This window comes from Giraffa tippelskirchi, chromosome 5 (genome assembly GCF_054371585.1).
Source record: "Giraffa tippelskirchi isolate mGirTip1 chromosome 5, T2T-mGirTip1v1.2.pri, whole genome shotgun sequence".
NCBI classification, from domain to species: domain Eukaryota; kingdom Metazoa; phylum Chordata; class Mammalia; order Artiodactyla; family Giraffidae; genus Giraffa; species Giraffa tippelskirchi.
Window position 1 is genome coordinate 93,694,693 of NC_137279.1, and position 21,596 is coordinate 93,716,288.

Below are 21,596 nucleotides of genomic sequence, written 5' to 3' on the forward strand. Positions count from 1 at the left end.
GTTAATTCTTTAAAATTTATTTCTATCTAGTTCTTACTGTAACCACCTAGACTTTTCTCTGAACTATATATGTACCAGCTCAGGAGAACGCGTGACCAGTTGCCCCAGCTATGAGGCCATACTTGACAATACCAGCATATGGATATATCAGAGAACTAACACACAAAATTAATTCCTTTTTAAAAAAAATTAATCTCCTTTTTGCCACCAGGAATAGTTTGGTGGAAAAATTTGGGAAGCAGTGATATGTGTAAAAATGGTTTGCAAATAAAGTATTTAATAATGTGTACTGATAAAAATAAATATCTAACAAATACTACTCACAAGTATGTCAGATAAGGGTGAAAATAATGTTGATTTTTTGTTTTTTTTTAAATCCTAACCAAACAACTGGATTGGAAAAGGACTTTGACAGGTAAGTTCAAACTTAACAGAAAATGAAACCTTCAAAAACATGATACAGATATTAAAACAGAAATGCTGTTATTAGGCAATATGACAGTACTAAATACACAGACGATAGTGAGGGGGTTGGCTTTTTACATAAATGGAAGCTATGGAAAGAAAGTATGAGTAATTCCCTCCAAAGCACTGGTGGGTAAGCCATTCTGAAAGCAACCTGGAATAAACTTAGGCCCTCAGAACCATGTTAGAGATTGTACTATGAATGTCTTGGAACAGTTTAAAGTAATGATTTCTTCTAACTGTGTCCTATTTCCAAACAACAAAATTTTTGATGAGAGTCTATGGTTGAGAATTAGCTCCTTTACTGGCGTCTCATCTGATTTCTTGAAATAAAGCACACTGCAGAAATGACATCCTCTGGCTTCTAAACTAAATATCACCTGCATGGTCAAGTTTGATATTTCAATAAGAAGGAATAATTTCTGAGACTGAAAATAATTGAGCAGCAATTAGCCAAAGAACTAGTTTTGCCAATAAACCCTGCTTCCAGTTAACTGAATTCTTTCACTGGCTATTAAGGCAACCCAAGATCACATTCTTTGGTTGTGACGTTATGACTACAAAACTATATTTTCTGAAAACCCATGAGACTGAGAACAATGAGTGATGCATCAAATCCATATATTATTTCTGACTCATGAATACGTTTTTATTTTTCTACACATATTAACTATTTTCAGCATATTTTGCTAAAGCAAATATTAAATTAATTTTTAACAATTTTTGAAGGCTGTAGTTTCTAGAAATCTGTTGGGTAACACAAGAAAGAAGAATGGGGTATTATTTATTTGCTTAAGAATATTTTGCCTGGCTTCGAAAAGGATTTAAATTGGTTAACTTCAGATCTGCTTAAAGTAGTAATAGTAACAGCACTATTCACAAAAGATAATCAATAGCTGATTTATCTTTTTGAAGATTCAAATTAAATCTTTTAGTTTTCTACTCATTTAATTCTACACCTCTGCTATCAACACCTTGTGTTACAAGCTCCCTTCAAAACCCTCCTGTTTTAAGCACCTGCATTACAAAGCGAGGAGGCAGGCCATGGGGGAATACTGTCTTCAGATCTTGGACGGATATGTTGTAGTGCTGACCCACATGTTGCTCCCCATGCTTGGCCTAGGAAATAAAAATGCAAACAAGTATAATGGAGAGTGACAAAGACTTTGAAAAAGCGTCAAGGGCTTTCTAGACTCTACTGAGGAAACAGTTCTCATAGCTGGAAAAGATATTCTTTTATTTCTTATTGTAGACAAAAATGTTCATTGTTGTCCCCAAATCCACAGTGCATATATTGAACATAAAGCTTATATTGGCCTGAATGATGCAGCCAGTTGCTCAGCAACATAAACCCTAGATGTGGAGGGAGCGGAGACAATTCTTGCCATCTGGATTCTTGTGTGCTGTGTATAGAGATGCTCCAATCATGTGACAAGATCATCTGCATGCCACTGTTGCCATAGAAACCCCAGAGGAACTGGCAGATAAAGGGACTACAATTACAGGGAAAAGCTGAAAGGCACTTCAATGACTTCATTCACTTATCCTATTTCATTTTGTGCTTGTGAAAGTAGATGCACGCTAGAGACATAAATACAACACACCCTGCTGAGATGGTGTTTTGGGTAATGAGTTATTTTTTTCCCATTCCACATGTGCAGCATATGTTAAGATGGGGCAACTCAGAGGGCAAGGGTAGGGACAAAAAGGGAGAGAAAAACTATTGGTTCCCTTCACATTTAGGCACAGATCACACAACTAATTTCATTTATAAGAGGCAACAATAATACTGAGGAATGAGAAATAAGTGTTTAGCCTAATGGGACCTGAAGTAGAAAATGCAACCATATTGGTTACTAGGAAGACTGTGTTCTGGACCTGCCCTGCTATGTGATCCTGGGCATGTAAGTTGATTTCTTAGGATTCTCCAAACCAGGGTTGGTAAACTATGACTGGCTGTCCATTTTCATAAATAAAGTTCTACTGGAGCACAGCCATTTGTTTATGGCAGAGCTAAGTAGCTGTAACAGCGATCATTTTGGCTCGTATGTCTAAAATATTTATTATCTGGTCCCTGAAGGAAAAGTTTGCCAACCCATCATACAGTAAGATCAATAATAACTACTAAATGTAACCTCTAAGATATTGAGTATTTAAGTGTTTACTAGGTACCCACTCTATATACAACAAAACTGATAGCATGAAGTGAGTTCAATGGCAGGCATTACATCAGAACAGATACAGACTGACTGCCTGAGTTACGTTACTAGAGTATCAGACAGGAATGGGGAAGATGAAGGTTCCCGAATGCTGTCTCAGGTACATTGTCTGACTGTATGTAATCTTACCTTTCTTTGGTTTCAGTTTTCCTGATATATAGAACAATGGCAAACAAATTATAAGCCCTGAAAAAAATCCATATACACATTAGCAACTCACCGGATCGTTCTCAAGAGTGCGGGAAATAGCTCTGGGACTCTCAGTTGGAACCTGGTTATCCAGGTGAGCAACAAGGCACTGGGGTGCCTGGGTCCCTAAGTGCAAAAAACGTCCAGGGTCCAACTATAAAAGAAACCATTTTAATTTTAAATTATTAGGCTTTTTATGCTTGCTACAACACTGAGGTTTAAAGCCATATCTGCAACAGGGGAAAATATTACTAGAATGTATTTTAGTTTTATGTAAAATAGAACCTTGTTATTATTTATAATTCTCTAAGTCCAATCACATTATTCATACTCTGAATCTGTTCCAGCTGGTGTTGCTATGTCTGGGTGCTGTCCCATATGGAGACAATTCCATTAGAGACTGTTCAGGAGTATAGCTCAGCCATTAACAACTAGACTCAGGAAACTTCTTTAAATGCTCTTGCCCGAAGTGATGAATGGTGGCCAGTATTGTACAATTCCCAGCTGTCTAGTAATCCTAGTCACCTCAGTTATTAGGGGATTAGTGCAATGTTCCTATTTGTCAGGTATAATTACACTTCCTGCAACAATGTGCTGGCTAGCTCTGCCCTGAAATAAAGAATCTTTCATTAAGGACAAGTAATGAGGGAGTGCGTAAAGCATCCAGCTAAGTGAAAATAAACTGCTCTATAGGTAAGCTGGTGAACTGCACGTGGAAACCTCAAAACTGGGGGAAGGCTGGGGAAGAGGATGTGATTTCAGGAGATAAATCTAAAATAAAGCTAACTGGAGAACTCTTAAGCTGAGTTAGGATAACAGGCCTTGTTTATAAGTAAAGAGATACCAGTTACAAGAGAAAGATTAGAGTATGGATCCAGCAGAGTCAGGAGGACAGGGGTGTGAGAGATGGTTGTAGTTAAGGGAGTTGCTTGCTAAGTCAATAGGTAATATGAAAGCTGCCTGTATTTATATTCAGTCTCACTAAGCAGCTACATGAGTGCAAAAAAATGTATATTATTTTTATACTACCTCTTATAACACTTTTATCCATTTATAAGACCTTGAACTCCATAACAGCTTTTTAACTAGTTATCTTTGAATCTTTCACAGTCCAAAAGATTTGTCTTCCCAAACAGGTTTCACCTTCAGCTAATCAAAAAGTTGGGATGATTCTCTATTTATGTTAAAATAAGTCTCAAAGTCCTTAACATGATAATTAAGGCCACTGCTGTAAGTTCAACCTATCTTTCTAGTCCCACCCCTTTATAAAGTCTATACTCTAGCCAGCCAACTATGCTAAAACATGTTATTCACTTTTATGCCTTTATAATTCTCCCCATTCTACTTCAACTTCCCTCTCTCCCTATTTAAATCTTACTCATCCTTTAAGACTCATCTTAAATGTCATATCCTTTGTGAAGATTTGCCAGACACCTCCAGGCAAAAGCAATTATCTTTCCCTATTGATAGCACTTTCTTTGTATTGCATGCATTTTTACTCTGCCTGGAACTACATTCATGGTTTTCATTAACTGAGTACCTAAAAAATGCTAGGCAACACATATACACATTATTTTTGAGCCAAGAATCCTAGAAGATAGGTAGAGTATCACACTGTTTTATTATGAGGGAAATCATGGTTCAGGGAAGTTAGATAATTTTGCCTAAAGTTATTGAGTTGGTAGGTATTGAAACCAGAATCCAAATCCAAGTCTGTCTGACTCCAAAATCTTTATCTTTATCATGCTATCTAACATGTAAGTTTGTCTCCCGTTTTAGGCCACACACACTTGGAAGAGAAGGGATCAGGTATTGTTCATCTTTGTATCTACTTCTCCGAGTACCTAATGCACCACCAATTCTTCATGCTCGTGCCCTGGAATAAAAAATCTTTCTCAGAGACACGTGATAGGGGAGTACATAAAGCATCAAGCTAAGTTAGAGTAAACTGCACTACACTACAACTCGGTGAACTGCACATACAAACCTCTGAACCAGAATTTGCATACATTAATATTGAGTTAACCAAAAGGTTCGTTCAGGTTTTTCCATAACATCTTATGGAAATTTTTTGGCCAACCAAATATAAAGTAATAGGGTAAAGTAATACAGTTGCTGCAACTGTGAGGATGCAGAGACAGCAATGTTTATCACATATCTAGTTTATCACTCTAATCTCCCAGCCTCGTTTGCAGATAGATTGGGGTCACATTATTACTTCTGCTAGTAAGCTCTAAATGGAAATAATTTGGGTCACCTCTAGTAAGGCACCTAAGAATGGGTAAAAATCCCCTTTTTTCTTCTGCTGTGGCAAACTTAAATCGACAATGTGAGATCAGTTCACTTTCAGTTCAGATGCTCAGTCGTGTCCGACTCTTTGCTATCTCATTAATGTAGCCTGCCAGGCTCCTCTGTCCACAGCATTCTCCAGGCAAGCATATTGGAGTGAGTTGCCATTTCCTAATCTAGGGGATCTTCCTGACCCAGGGACTGAACCCAGGTCTCCCACATTGAGAACAGATTCTTTACCATCTGAGCCACCAGGGAAGCCCCCATATCTGCTTATAAACCAATTTTTATTTTTTGGCTGCAGCGCAGAACATGTGGAATCTTAGTTCCTGGACCAGGGATTGATCCTGTGCCTCCTGCAATGGAAGTTTGGAGCCCTAACCACTGGACAGCCAGGGAATTCCCTGCCTGTTAACCATTTAGGAAATACAGCAACAGCAAGAGCAAAACAAAGCACAGACACAAAACACACAAAAAACAATATCGTGTGCTGAGTTAAGCCAATGAGAATTCAAGGACTGTCACCTCAACACAGCATCTGAACAATGCACTTTACTACTGATAAAATTTTTTAAATTCTACTGCAGAGAAAACGGAGAAGGCAATGGCACCCCACTCCAGTACTCTTGCCTGGAAAATCCCATGGACGGAGGAGCCTGGTAGGCTGCAGTCCATGGGGTCGCTGAGAGTCGGACATGACTGAGCAACTTCACTTTCACTTTTCACTTTCATGCATTGGAGAAGGAAATGGCAACCCACTCCAATATTCTTGCCTGGAGAATCCCAGGGACAGGGGAGCCTGGTGGGTTTCCGTCTATGGGGTCGCACAGAGTCGGACACGACTGAAGCAACTTAGCAGCAGCAGCTGAGAAAACATGTCTCCAAATAAAGTTAGCATTCAAATGGAAAATTATATTCAAAGCCCACAAGGTGGTGCTATTTCTACAAGAAACCTATGACATTCTAGTTAAGTGTTTTCTTGCAGCAAATTAAAAGCTAACAAAATGGACTCCTTACTTCTTAGTGTAATACATGGCATCACCAGGCTAGTCTCTTGTTTTCAGGGGAAACAGCCATGTGTACAACTGCCTCTGCACTGTTCCAGAATGAAAATCATGCAGTTCTTGAAAGAACAGCATTCATGAGCCAATAAAGATTACTCTAAACCAATCTAAAAAGAGCATAAAATTTTCTCATTGACATTCTTCTGCAGTTTGGACTCAAGACTTTCTTGTCTGCTATTAAGGAAGAAGAAATTGTAGCCTTTTAATATAATTAGTTGGGGCCAGAGTCCATCCATTTGTTGATATTTCCTTTCATTTTCATTTTGTTTTATAAAAATGGGTTATTTTATGTATATAAGGTTGTCACAAATCTCTGGGAAAAAGATGACTCCCATAAGAGGAAGGATTCCTTTTTAAGGAAATCTAATCTGCAATTACGGAGAAGGCAATGGCACCCCACTCCAGTACTCTTGCCTGGGAAACCCCATGGACGGAGGAGCTTGGTAGGCTACAGCCCATGGGGTCGCGAAGAGTCAGACACGACTGAGCGACTTCACTTTCACTTTTCACTTTCATGCACTGGAGAAGGAAATGGCAACCCACTCCAGTATTCTTGCCTGGAGAATCCCAGGGACGAAGGAGCCTGGTGGGCTGCCGTCTATGGGGTCGCACAGAGTCGGATACGACTAAAGCGTCTTAGCAGTAGCAGCAATCTGCAATTAAATGATCAGATGGGAGTGACTAAGCCCTTCTGCTCAGTGCTCATCCTTCAGGATTCAGCTCTTTAGGATTTCCTCTGGATCCTACTTAATCCAGTTAGGTGCCTTCACCATACTATGACAAAATCATTTAATCATGATTCTGCTACTGGATTTTGAGGTCTGAAAGAAAAACATGGGCCATAAAATGCAATATAGCAGAGTGGTTAAGGTCATAGCCTTTTAAGTCAGACAGACCCACTATCTAGTCTGGGCTGGACAACTTCACACCATGTTACCTCAGGCAAGTTACTTAGCCTTTCTAATCCTCAATTTCTGCATCTGTGAAACAAAGATGTTATCTACCTTATGGGTTGATCATGAAGATTAACAAAATAAAGCACTTAGCACAGTGTCTGGCACATAATGAATGCCCAACAAACAGAAACCATTATTAGTGAAATGAGTCATCTTAGAATCCTGAGCATCTGCCTTATGGAATGTGCTGAAAAATTATTTGCTAATTAAATGAGAGAATGAAGTAAAGTAACAGAATTGTCTTTCTTACATGTGACTGTTATTTAATCAACTATCAGAAATTAGCAACTTATTTCTTTTTCAATACTTCATTAAGGGATGATAACTCAACTAGAGAATAATAAGTTAATAAAGATAACTGTGCTTAAGTTTATTTATCTACTAAAAAATGTTAATTCTCCTATGATAAGGTAAACTTCCAAGGACAACTATTCTACTAAGACCTGTTAATGGATTTTTAGGGTAGTTAGGAGTGAAGTGTATGGCAGAGAAAAGGAATTGTGAATTTTTTTTTTTGAGTGGTCAGTCAGCTCAAGTTCACCAGAGCATTTTATTCTGGATACAATCAATTTAAAAGGAAATCCACCTAAAGACAGGTTGCACAAAGCACTTAGGTCAGTTAGGACTCACCTTATGGACCCTGGAGACAAGCCTTGTCATTCCTTTCAGCATTATCCCTGTGCTTTAAAAAAAAAAAAGTGAAAAGGTAAGCCACAACTGGGAAAATCCTGCACAATGGGTTAGTATCTAGAATAAAGAATGTCTAGACATTGATTAAAAAATGAACAGAGGACACGAACAGACATTTCACAGAAAAGGGAATACAAATGGCTAGTAAATCCATGAAAAAAGTTTCACCCTGATGACAAATCAGGGAAATATAAATTAAAACCACGACAAAGAGATTTCCACAATCATTGTATTGAGAAAAATAAAGAAGACAACAGCAAATACTAAAGAGACTGTGGAGCATTGGGAACTTTCCTATACTGTCAATGGAATTATAAATACAAATATCTTAGAAAACAAATTTGAAATTATCTGTAAAGTTGAAAATGTACATAACAATGGCCCAGGTATTCTACTCTGTATTTTAGAAAAACACATATACAGGTACACTGAAAAATATGTATTACAATGTTTATAGTAGTAGAATATGAATAATCAAAAACTGTAAAAAGCACAAATGTCCACTGATACAAGAGTGTATAAACAGAGATACAGTCATACAATGGAATATCATACAAAAATAAACTGCAGTTACATGTATGGCATAGATGGATCTCAAAACTAATACTGAGGGCAAACTGTAATATATAACATGATATAATTCATATGAAACTCAAAAACATAAATCCTATTTGGGGAATACACATATATGTAGTAAAACTGAAAGAGAAAGAGCATGATAAACACATATTTAGAATAGTATTTACTCTTAGGGAAGAGATAAAGGGACAAGATTGGGGAAGGGCACACAAAGAAATTATAATGATCTACTTCAAATGATGGATAATGAATATACCCATTTGCTTTTTTATTTTTATGCCATAGTGTTATGTTTATTCATTTGTATGCTGGAAGTATTTAACAGAAAAACCTTAACCATGTGAAGTAAAAAACTGTTTAAAATACTTAAATGCAACTCTCAATATTCACTAGTAGATAACAAAGTTGCACGCATTTATTCAACAGCTACAGAGCACCTGTTATATGCCAGGGCCTGTGAATAAGATGGTGAACAAAGCTGTTATGGTCCCTGACCCAAAAGAGCTTATAGTACAGTTAAGAGATGACATAAACTCCTATGAGTTTTATTTCCTTTTAGTTTTCAAGTTTACTTTTCCTCTTTTAGAAATAGTTTATTTTCCATCAACCTCTTTCCATTTTAGCTTGTGGAAGAACAGCTTAAGACTAGTCAGTGGTCGTTCCTACATCTTCAGGGACCTGAGCAGCGGGAGCTGACAGTGGTCTTCAATGGCAGGCCCAGCATTCCAGGCTTCGGCAGGGAACTGCTGAACAGGCACCTGCACGCCTTCAAACCAGTCTGCCACATCAGGTAAAGCAGCCATGAACTTAGGAGCTGAAAGGGTCTATTCACCACAAAATCCCTCCTCGGTCACAGCCTTCTCAGCTGCCGCCTGCTCTTCTTTTTCAATCTCTTCAGGATCTCTGTAAAAGTAGAGATCAGGCATGACTTCCCATAGGTGTTCACAGGAGATGGTGCCATGCATGCGCAGACATTCCCCAGATGAGTATCCACCACATCAGACCCACCAAGTCAGCTTTCTTGTTGTATGGGATGACAATGTCCACTCTCCTTTCCTCTCTGCACAGAGTCTGTGTTACACAGAGCAATGGTGGGCAGGTGAACATAAGAGGTCTCTGTGAGCAGCTGTAACCACCAGAAATTTTGGGTCCTGGAAGGCTGCCCGGATGTGGTTAGTGAGGTTCCAGGAGAAGCGGCCAGCAATAGGAGTGGCTCCAGGAGCAGCAGCAAACTTCAGCACAGCTTCCTGGAGGATATGACACTCACATCGGTTGGACTTTCGATGGCAACAATGGCACGACCTGCCAACAGAAGTTCCTCCCAGGTTTTCAGATTTACGATGTAGACGCCATCGTTTTTCCTTTTGTAGACGTAGTGTTCCATTCGGAAGCCAAGCGTGGGTTCCAGCTGCAAGAAATTTAAGGACATCCTCCCACTTCATCTGCAGGACATAAAGGACTCTAGACATTGTGAAAGCTTTCCTTTAAATTAAAATGGGAATCCAGAACAATGCTGTATGGACCCTTGTCTGGGCAGTGTAGAAAAGTTAACTTTTTAGTAAAGATGCCAAAGCATGCCTTAATTCAGTCATTCCAAAACATGTGACGTGCTTCTACATGCCCACATCATACAGAACATTCACTGGTGAACAAGACTGGCATGGTCTCTACTGGCCTGCCTCCTGTTTACATGTGGGATTCCAGGCTCCCTTGCTGTGTTTCAAACCCAAAAGTTCTAGAGCAGCAGTTCACAAAATGAGTTTGGTGAAACTAGTCATAAAATGCATCAATGTTCTCTGGCCAAAGAAATTTGAGAATGATATATAGTTATTCATTTCTTGAATAATTACAATATATGTATATATTTGCATATTTAAAAGCTTTGGGGAAAATTATAGTAAAGAGGAGGTGCTTCTGTGGTGGTTCAGTGGTAAAGAACCTGCATGCTAATGCAGGAGATGTGGGTTGGATTCCTGGGTCAGAAAGGTCCCATGTAGAAGGAAATGGCAACCCACTCCAGTATTCTTGCCTGGAGAATCCCACAGACAGAGGAACCTGGTGAGCTACAGTCCATAGGGTTGCAAAGAGTTGGATATGACTCAGTGACTAAAACAAAACCAAAAAAAATAGCAAAGAGAATTTTTTTTCCCTAAGGTGCCCTGGGTCTTAATTGTGCTGTGCAGGCTTTCTCTGTTTGCAGCCCAAGGGGGTTCTCTTGATGCGGAGCACAAGAATGTGCGGGCTTGATAGTTGCAGCCTGTGGGCTTAGTTGCTCCAAGATCCTAATTCCTCGACCAAGGATTAAACCTGCATCCCCTGCATTTGAGGGTGGACTCTTAACCATTGGGTCACCAAGAAGTCCCCAAAATCATTTTAATCCAAATTTACTTGGTCTTAGAACCCTTGGAACTCCACAAAATACTATTAATTACATTCTCCTGGATGTGAGTGGAAGGGTTGCTGCTGTGGAATAAAGCATATGCCCAGGCCTGAAGATGAATTCTACTAGGCCACAGGCAGAGTTGAGGTACCCTCTGTTCCCCATTCTCCTTGGCTCTGCCTTCAATGCCACCACTGCTGCCCACCACCAGTGCCCACCACCACCACCACCACATATGCTACCTAATCCACATATGCAGGAAAGAACGAAAAGAGCAAGGCTGACATTGAGATCCTGCTTGCAGGGTTGCTCCTTAGCTGGTGTCTCTGAACTTTGATTTTGGGAGAGTTCCCATCACTCCCAGAATGGGTAAGAGTGACTCACTGTGCCTAAACTATTTACCCAAACAACGTGGTTTATGTTAAACACTTGCTTTCCTTCTGGAATGTGGAGTTTTAGTAACTGCTAGGCAGCAAATGATTACATGACCCGCCCCAATTAAAAACCCTGGGCACTGAGACTGCTGATAGTTTCCCTGGGTGGCAACATTTCATGTGTTGTCAACTTTTTGCTGAAGGAATCAAGTGTGTCTTACACGATTCAACTGGGAAAGGACTCCTGGAAATTTATACCTGGTTCTGCCCAATGTGCCTTTTTCCTGTACTGATTTTGCTCTGTATCTTTTTACTGTAATAAGTCATAGCTGTAAGTACAACTATATGCTGACCTCTGAGTCCTTCTAAGGAATCACAGAACCTGGGGGTACTTCTGGCAACTACCAACACAACAACCCAGTGCCCAAAACCACCCAGCATTGATTTCCACCTGATACAACCATCACCTCGCACCCAACACCACCATCTCTGACCAGCTCAATTTTCTTAACTTCAGTTCTCATTCCTTCCCTATTTCAATTACCTCAACTCCCGGCCTCCATCTATGACAACCAACCTCCATACCAATTCTAACCCTCCATGTCAGCTGATTTCCAACCCTAAGCACTCCACCCAACCTCAACTTTTCCAATTCCCAAACTACTTATGACCCAGTGTCACTCCAACAGTATCTAGCCGACTCAACCTTGCTCCCTGTATCTTCTCAATGCCCTGGTACCACCACTAATGTGAGACATCTGTGGGCTGCAGCTCTGCAGGGAGATCGGGTCCTAGCAAGAGTGGTGACATAATCCTGAGAGTAGTACTTTCTCCACGTATGCCTGTGGTCACTGAGGCCATTACTCTGGCTATGTTTTAGAAATTATGGGAAATGATGGTCAGGAAAATGTGACCAGCTTTCCATCTTGTACCCAGTCATCTTGTATCTTACCAGCCTCCATCCTTGAACTTGTCCAATCCATCCTTTCCACTGAAGTCTTGCTCTTAAAACCCTTCAATATTTTTCTACTGCTTTTAAAGGTAAACGACACACACACACACACACACACACACACACACACACACACACACACACACACACGGCTTATATAAGAATGAGAGAAGATATTTTAAGGAAAAAAGGAGGGTGAATCTCAAAAGTATAATCTCAAAGCAGGCAATCCAGACTAAACCACATTTTCCAAGTCCTATAAAATACTGGTAAGTAAAAACAAACAAACAAACAAAAATCAAATTGACAGGCCAAACGAAAACAGAAAGAAAACGTGTGCTCATTCTACATTCCAGTTCAGTTCAGTCATTCATTTGTGTCTGACTCTTTGCAACTCCATGGACTGCAGCACACCAGGCTTCCCTGTCCATCACCAACTCCCAGAGCTTGCTCAAACTCATGTCTATCGAGTCGGTGATGCCATCCAACCATCTCATCCTTGTCGTCCCCTTCTCCTCCTGCCTTCAATCTTCCCCAGCATCAGGGTCTCTTCCAATGAGTCAGTTCTTCACATCAGGTGGCCAAAGTACTGGAGCTTCAGCTTTAGCATCAGTCCTTTCAATGAATATTAAGGACTGATTTCCCTTAATATTGACTGGCTGGATCTCCTTGCAGTCCAAGGGACTCTCAAAAGTCTTCTCCAACATCACAGTTCAAAAGCATGAATTCTTCGGTGCTCAGCTTTTCTTTCTCACGTCCATACGTGACTACTGAAAAACCATAGCCTTGACTAGATGGAACTTTGTTGGCAAGGTAATGTCTCTGCTTTTTAATATGCTCTCTAGCTTGGTCACACCTTTTCTTCCAAGGAGCAAGTGTCTTTTAATTTCATGGCTGCAGTTACCATCTGCAGTGATTCTGGAGCTCAAGAAAATAAAGTCTCACTGTTTCCACTGTTTCCCCATCTATTTGCCATGAAATGATGGGGCCAGATGCCATGATCTTCGTTTTTTGAATGTTGAGTTTTAAGCCAACGATTTCATTCCCCTCTTTAACTTTTATCAACATGCTCTTTAGTTCCTCTTCGCTTTCTGCCATTAAGGGAGGTGTCATCTGTATATCTGAGGTTATTGATATTTCTCCTGGCAATCTTGATTTCAGCTTGTGCTTCATCCAGCCCAGCCTTTCACATGATGTACTGGCATACAAGTTAAATAAGCAGGGTGACAATATACAGCCTTAACATACTCCTTTCCCAATTTGGAACCAGCCCGTTGTTCCATGTCCTGTTCTAACTGTTGCTTCCTGACCTGAATAGAGGTTTCCCAGGAGGCAGGTCAAGTGGTCTGGTATTCCCATCTCTTTAAGAATATTCCACAGTTTGTTGTGATCCACACAGTCAAAGGCTTTAGTGTACTCAATGAAGAAGAAGTAGATGTTTTTCTGGAATTCTCTTGCTTTTTCTATTTGATCTCTGGTTCCTCTGCCTTTTCTAAATCCAGCTTGAACACCTGGAAATTCTCAGTTCATGTGTTGCTGAAGCCTGGCTTGGAGAATTTTGAGCATTACTTTGCTAGCAAGTGAGATGACCGCAATTGTGCGGTAGTTTGAACATCCTTTGACATTGTCCTTCTGTGAGACTGGAATGAAAAGACCTTTTCTAGTCCTGTGGCTACTGCTGAGTTTTCCAAATTTGCTGGCATATTGAGTGCAGCACTTTAACAGCTTTTAGGATTTGAAACAGCTCAGCTGGAATTCCATTACCTTCACTAGCTTTGTTCATAGTGATGCTTCCTAAGGCCCACTTGACTTCACACTCCAAGATGTCTGGCTCTAGTGATCACACCATCGTGATTATCTGGGTCATGAAGATCTTTTTTGTATAGTTCTTCTGTGTATTCTTGCCACCTCTTCTTAATATCTTCTGCTTCTGTTAGATCCATACCGTATCTGTCCTTTATTGTGCCCATCTTTGCATGAAATGTTCCCTTGGTATCTCTAATTTTCTTGAAGAGATCTCTCGTCTTTCCCATTCTATTGCTTTCCTCTATTTCTTTGCATTGATCACTTATTAAGGCTTTCTTATCTCTCCTTGCTATTCTTTGAAACTCTGCATTCAAATGGGTGTATCTTTCCTTTCCTCCTTTGCCTTTAGCTTCTCTTCTTTTCTCAGCTATTTGTAAGGCCTCCTCAGACAACCATTTTGCCTTTTTGCATTTCTTTTTCTTGGGGATGGTCTTGATCACTGCCTCCTATGCAATGTTACAAACTTCCGTCCATAGTTCTTTAGGCTGTCTATCAGATCTAATCCCTTGAATCTACATTCCAAGATCTATACACATCAGGGCACTTCAAAAAAAAAAGGCTCAAAGCCACTAATACTACTAAAAAATTGAGTAAAGATTTCTCCTTTCAGTTTTTTCATATCCTTTGAGTGCTGATTTGCAGAGCACAAGTTAATCACATTGTTACTGGAAGGCAGATAAAGGACCAGTTTCCTGGTGGTATAAGATGAAAAGAGTTATGGAGATGAATGGTGTGATGGCTGCACAATAATGTGAATGTTAAATAGCATGGAACTGTACACTTAAAAATGGTTATGATGAAAAATAAATGGTTATAATGGTAAATTTTATTTTATACACAATTTACCACAATAAAAAGTAGAAGAAAAAAAACCATAAGAAGACTGAAGGTTAAAATTAAAGATAAATAATTACTGCAAGTTTTCTAGGAAGTAAAGATGAAGGAAAAATTTCTCAATGATATCATTAAGATACGTCTCTAATATTGCCCCATTGCCCTCATTCTGAGACTCTACCCATTGTCTATTTCTACTGTTCTAAGGCAGAAGAGTCCTCCTTCCAATCCCAGTCATTCTTTGTTTTGAGTGTGGATAAAACAAAAAAATCCCAGAGATAAATAATTTCAGAGTCTTTAAACCACTTGGAGCTTTTTCAGGTATACTTGGAAGGAACATTTACTCACTACTGTATTGAAAGTTCTGTCACTCTTTTGATGAAACTTTTTGGATAGTGTTAGGACCCTCTTTAAAAAAAAGTATTCTCACATAGGCCAAATGTATACTGAAAATGAAATCAGAAAAAGCCTGTACCAAACTTACAAAGCTATCCCAAAGATTATGTACTAACACTTCAGTGGTCACAAAAATAATTTTTTAAATTAAGCATTTACCATTGAGACATTCGTAGATTCACATGCAGTTGAAAGAAGTAACACATTTTCCACATATCCTTGTGGCTCAGATGGTAAAGAATCTGCCTGCAATCCGGCAGACCCAGGTTCGATCCCTGGATCAGGAAGATCCCCTGGAGAAAGGAATGGCAACCCACTCCAATATTCTTGCCTGGGAAATACCATGGACAGAGGAGCCCTGCAGGCTACAGTCCAGGAGGTCCCAAAGAGTCAGACTGGACTGAGCATCTAACACAACAACAATGTATCCTTTACCCAGTTTCTTCCAATGGTAACATCTTGCAGAACTATGGTACAATATAGTACCAAGATAATGACATTAACACAGTCAAAACATAAAACATTTCCATCACTTTAAGGATCCCTCACGTAGCCCTTATATAGCCTCCCGCACTTCCCTTTCACAACTTTCCCATTCCTTAACCATGACAACAACTAATCTGTTCTGTTTCTATAATTTTTTCATTTTAAGAATGTTACATAAATGAAATCATACTATATGCAACCTTTGACTATCAGCTTTTTCTAGTCACCATAATTTTCTGGAGATTCATCTGGGCTGTGTGTTACATGTATCAATAGTTTCTTCTTCTTCTTTAAAAACTTTTTTTTGGCCATTCTACGCAGCTTGTGGGATCTTGTGCAGCATTTGGTATCTTAATTCCTTGACCAGGGATCAAACTCATGCCCCAATAGTTTGTTCTTTTAATCCTGAGTACTATTCCATGGTATGAATGCTTATTCATAAACTGTTTATTCATCCACTGAAGGTCCAGGTTTTGGCTATTATGAATAAAGTGCAATTCAACATTTGTTTACAGGTTTCTGCATAAAGAGAATCATAAATTCTTAAGGTTAAGGTGATCTACTTCATACAGAGCTCAATCAGAACTGAATTAATACTACAACAATCTTATCAGTTTTTCTTTTATTCCAGAAACAGGCACTGTATTAAGCAATTTATAGGCACTATCTGACAACACAATCCTATGAAGTAGATACTATTAAGTACACATGAAAACAGGGATGGATAGACTAACTTGCCTGCAGGTATATAGCCTAGAAGTGACAGTTCTAGCATTCAAATCCATGTGTGATTCTGCATTCTTTCCCATTAGCCACTGCATATACTGTATTGCCAATTATCAAGTGCCTGAACATTTCTACTGATGGGAAACTCACTAAGCAGCCCATATGGTTTTCAGCTTTTATGGAAAGTTCTTTCACAATCTGAGGTAAAATGTCTCCTTATAGCTTTCAATCCATTATCCCAGTCTTTCTATTTGGTTTTACAAGCCACCTTTCACACAATAAATTGAAGGTAGTTATGTTCCCTATTTTATCTTTTCCTGGGTAAATGTTTTCAGTTTCTCAAAGCAATCATCATACAAGTCCTTTATATTACTCACCAATACTCTTTGGCTATCACCTACTGTTTCTAGATTTTATATTTTCAAGAGTAACTACTTTTTTATTCTGTAACACCATTGTTTCATTGAGAACCCAGCTCACGAATATCATCAGTTCTTTCTTTTTTAAACAAATATTCCTAAGTCCTAGTGTTAGTCACTCAGTCGTGTCTGACTCTTTCTGACCCTAGGGACTGTAGCCTGCCAGGTTCCTCTATCCATGGGCTTTTCTAGGCAAGCATACTGGTGAGGGTTGCCATTTCCTTCTCCAGGGGATCTTCCTGACCCAGGGATCGAATCTGGGTCTCCTGCACTGCAGGCAGATTCCTTACCATCTGAGCTACCAGTGGTAATAAAACAAATATTATTATCTAGCAAAATCTCAGCAGCCTTTTTAATAGAAATTGTCAAGCTGATCTCAAAATTCATATGAAAATGCAATGAACTCAGAATAGCCTATAAAATCTTGAAAAAAAAAAAGAGTTGGAGGGCTTACATTCTTGATTTCAAAAGTTATGGTATGAGCATACACCTATAGATCTTATGTCTGACCTATATGCCTACAGATAAATGGAACAGAGTTGAGAATTCAGTAATAAACTCTTACACCACAGTCAGCTGATTTTTAACACGAGTGCCAAGAAAATCCAATGGGAGCAAGAACAGTCTTCAAGAAATGGTGGGACAGCAGAATATCCACATGTTAAAGAATGAAATTACGACTCCTACCTCACATCACATACAAAAATTAACTCAAAATAGATTACAGACCTAAATGGAAGTACTAAAACTATAAAACTCTTAGAAGAAAATACAGGAGTAAATCTCTGAGACTTTGGATTATGCAATGGTTTCTTAATGATGCCAAAAGCTCAAATAACAAACATAAAAATAGATACTTGGACTTCATCAAAATTAAAAATTTCTGCTTCAAAGGATACTGTCAAGACAGATAATTCCTCAGCAGTTCAGTGGTTAGGAATCAGTGCTTTCATAGCCAGAGCCAGGTTTGATCTCTGGTGGGGGAATCAGCAAAAAAAATCAGCCAAAAAAAGGAAAAGAAACAAACAAAACACAACAAAACAAAGAAAGTAAAAAACTCACAGAATACCAGAAAAGATTTGCAAATTATGTATCTGATAAATATATATCTGATTATATCCATATACAAACAACTGAGCAATAAAAAGAAAACATAACTCAAAAATGGTCCAAGAACTTAGAGATGTTTCTCCAAAGAAGATATACAATGACCATTAAGCACATGAAAGGACTCGCAACACCACTAGGAAAATGCAAATCAGAAACACAATGTGATACAGGACTTCCCTGGTCCAGTGGTTAAAAATCCACCTTGCAATGCAGGGAGCATGGGTTCTATCCCTGGTCAGGGCACTAAAATCCTACATGGCTCGGAGCACCTAAGCCTGTGCACCACTACTAGAGAGCCCATGTGCTACAACAAAAGATCCCACGTGACTAAGAACCAATGCAGCCACATAAATTTTGTTGTTGTTCAGTCGCTCAGTTGTGTCGGACTCTTTGCAAGCCCATGGACTGTAGCACACCAGGCTACCCTGTCCTTCACTATCTCCTGGAATTTGCTCAAATTCATGTCCCTTGAGGTGACGATGCCATGTAAACATATCATCCTCTGTTGCCCCCTTTCTCCTCCTGCCCTCAATCTTTCCTAGCATCAGAGTCTTTTCCAATAAGTCAGTTCTTCACATCAGGTGGCCAAAATATTGGAGCTTCAGCTTCAGCATCAGTCCTTCCAATGAATATCAGGGCTGATTTCCTTTAGAATTGACTGGTTTGATCTCCTTGCAGTTCAAGGGACTCTCAAGAGTCTTCTCCAGCACCACAGTTCAAAAGCATCAATTCTTCAGTGCTCAGCCTTCTTTATGGTCCAACTCTCATATCTGTACATGACTACTGGAGAAACAGTAGCTTTGACTGTATGGACCTTTGTTGACAAAGTAATGTCTGCTCTTTAATACAATGTCTAGGTTGTCACAGCTTTTCTTCCAAGGAGCAAACATCTTTTAATTTCAAATAAATTAATTAAAAAAACCCACAATGTGATACTACTTCACACTCACAAGGAGAGCTAAAATCAAAAAGAACAGACAATAACAAACATTGAGGAGGATGCAGAAAAACTGGAATCCTCATACATTGCTGCTAAGATTATAAAATGGCTCACTTTGGCAAACTGTTAGTCATTTCCTCAAAAGTTTTAACATGTATTTACCAAATGACCTAGCAGTCCTTCCCCTAGTTACATACCCAAGAGAAATGAAAATATTTGCACACAACCATTTGTGTGGAAATGCTCACAGTTGCATCATTCATAATAGCCAAAATCTAGAAACAATCCAAATGTCCATTAACTGATAAACAGATGTGGTGTAGTCATTCAATGGAACATTATTCAGTAAATAAAAAGAAATGAAGTTCTGATACATGTTACAACATGGATGAATCTTTAAACAAAAGGAATGAGGTCTGTCACAAAAGATCACATGTAGTATACTTCTAATATATGAAATGTTCACAATAGGCAAATCTACTGAGACAGAAAATTAGATTAGTGGTTGCCAGAGCTGGGAGAGGGGAGAATGGAGTCTGACTACTGGCAGGTACTTTTGGGGTAATAAAAATGTTCTAAAATTAGACAGTAGTAGTGTTTATGCAACTTTGTGAATATACTAAAAACCAACTGAACTGTACACTTTAAAGACACTGAGTTTAACTGTATATGAATTATAGTATGTCAACCTCAATAAAGCTGCTATTAAAAAATATTGTTTTAGCCATATTAAAATAAGCAAAAGCAGAAGCTAAGATGCAGTGATTACTATATGCCAGACAATGTACTAATATATATTATATGCTTTATGTTATTTTAGCATCACAGCAGCCTCTGAAGCATTTTATCAGTTGCTGCTGCTGAACAAACTACCCCAAAACCCGGTGGTTTAAAACAATAACTATTATCACTCAGAAGTCTACAGCTACAAGCTGGTTACTTCTCTTGCTCTGGACCAGATCTGGCTACCTTTGAAGTAGTTCCTCATACATCTGAGGTTGGTCTCAACTAGGATGACTGATTCTACTGTACAGTGTCTCTCACCTTCTTTGCAGAGTGGCCTGGACTTGTCACAGCAGTAGCAAAGGTCCAAGAGAACTAAAACACTTAAGATCCCTTCAAACCTGGCTCAGACCAGTAAAGACTATTGCATTCCATTGCAGACCATGATAGGCCAACTTGACCAGGGTTCAATCCCTGGGTTGGGGAGATCCCTCGGAGTAGGAAATGGCACCCACTCCCGTATTCTTGCCTGGAAAATTCCATGGGCAGAGGAGCCTGCCAGGTTACAGCTGATAGGACTGCAAAGAGTTGGACTCGACTGAGTGCACATGGACAGTTACGTAAGTTACAGGTATGGTGTCCTGTGTTTTTACAGTCCATGGGGCCGCAAAGAGTCGGACATGACTGAGCAACCGAGCACACGCATATAGTACAGCTTGGATTCAAATGGTAGGAAGGAGACTTTACCACTTTATGGGAGGATCTGTAAAATTAGACTATGGGGTCACAAAGAGTCTGACACAACTGAGTGACTTTCATTTTCACTTTTGCTGCAAAATTACAATTTTTCTGACAAGTGGAAACTACTGTACTGTTAAAAAATGGAGAAGCTTGGATCTAAACATGGTTATTGGAACTGAGAGTAAATATTTCTCATCACTATACCATTTTTCTTCCTAGGTAGCCTCAACACTTTATTTGTGCAACTATTTGTTGATTTTGACCTTAGTTAAGAATAACTGAATTATTAAAATTCAATTTTGTTTTGAAACTTTTTTGTCAATATTATCTATATTAATAAAACTTTTCCAAACTTCACAATTTTAATCATTTAGTTATAAAAGTTAATCAATGAGAACTAAAAGTTGTTCTGTTGTTGCTTAGTCACTAAGTCGCGTCTGACTGTTTTGTAACCCTGGACAGTAGTCCGCCAGGCTCCTCTGTCCATGGGATTTCCCAGGCAAGAAAACTGGAGTGGGTTGCCCTTTCTGTCTCCAGGGGATCTTCCTGACCCAGGGATCGAACCTGTGTCTCCTGCTTGGCAGGCAGATTCTTTACCTCTAAGCCACCTGGAAAGCCCAAAATTGTTTTGGTAAAATTCCAAACCAGAAATTATTGAATAGAGTTGCAGTTTTCATATCAGTTTCAGCATCAGATGAAATGTGACTTTATTTTGTATGCATAATATTAGAAATCTTGAGTCACACAGGTAGTTGCAAGGGGTAAACATTTGTAATAGTTTTTTAGTTTTTATTTTTAAAAACTTTGGGCCAAAAGAACAGCAAAGATAGTACAAAGAGTTTCCTTACACCCGTCATCCAACTTCTCCTAATGTTAACATCTTACATGCCCATAGCACAATTATTAAAATTAAGAAATTAATAGTTACAATACTATTAACTAAACCATGGACTTTATTTGGATTTTGAAAACTTTTTTGATAATGTACTCTTTCTGTTATAGGTTCCAATTTAGGATCCTACATATGGAGATCTGAATGTTTTTCTGAAATCTATCACCAACATATTACCTATCCTTTAAAAATTGTGTGAAAATTATAAATTTGAAAAATGTATCCTCAGCTATTTCATTCAAGTAACAACTTAATACGATACAATTATCTGAAGAGTTCTGTAGCATAGCCTAGATCACTGGTTCTCAATGTTGGCTGCACATTAGAATCACCTGAGTATAATTAAAACTCTGCTGCCCAGATTGT

General features: G+C 39.0%; 1 protein-coding gene and 1 pseudogene across 10 annotated transcripts in view; both read right to left on the bottom strand.

The window, feature by feature from the left end:
- DAP3 (death associated protein 3) overlaps positions 1-21,596 on the bottom strand; it is a 39,656-nt gene that overhangs the window by 9,293 nt on the left and 8,767 nt on the right. For 4 of the 10 annotated variants that reach the window (XM_081494383.1, XM_081494384.1, XM_081494381.1 and 1 more), the window contains exons 2-4: positions 7,813-7,864; positions 2,905-3,027; positions 1,483-1,584 (exon numbers count right to left, since the gene is read on the bottom strand). In XM_081494383.1, the coding sequence (XP_081350509.1) occupies positions 1,483-1,584; positions 2,905-3,027; positions 7,813-7,854 (267 nt within the window). In that variant the 5' untranslated portion in view covers positions 7,855-7,864. The remainder of the gene's footprint in view (positions 1-1,482; positions 1,585-2,904; positions 3,028-7,812; positions 7,865-21,596) is intronic. The other 6 variants (XM_081494390.1, XM_081494389.1, XM_081494386.1 and 3 more) reach the window with 2 other exon arrangements.
- Positions 9,097-9,920, bottom strand: LOC145507586 (small ribosomal subunit protein uS2 pseudogene; annotated as a pseudogene).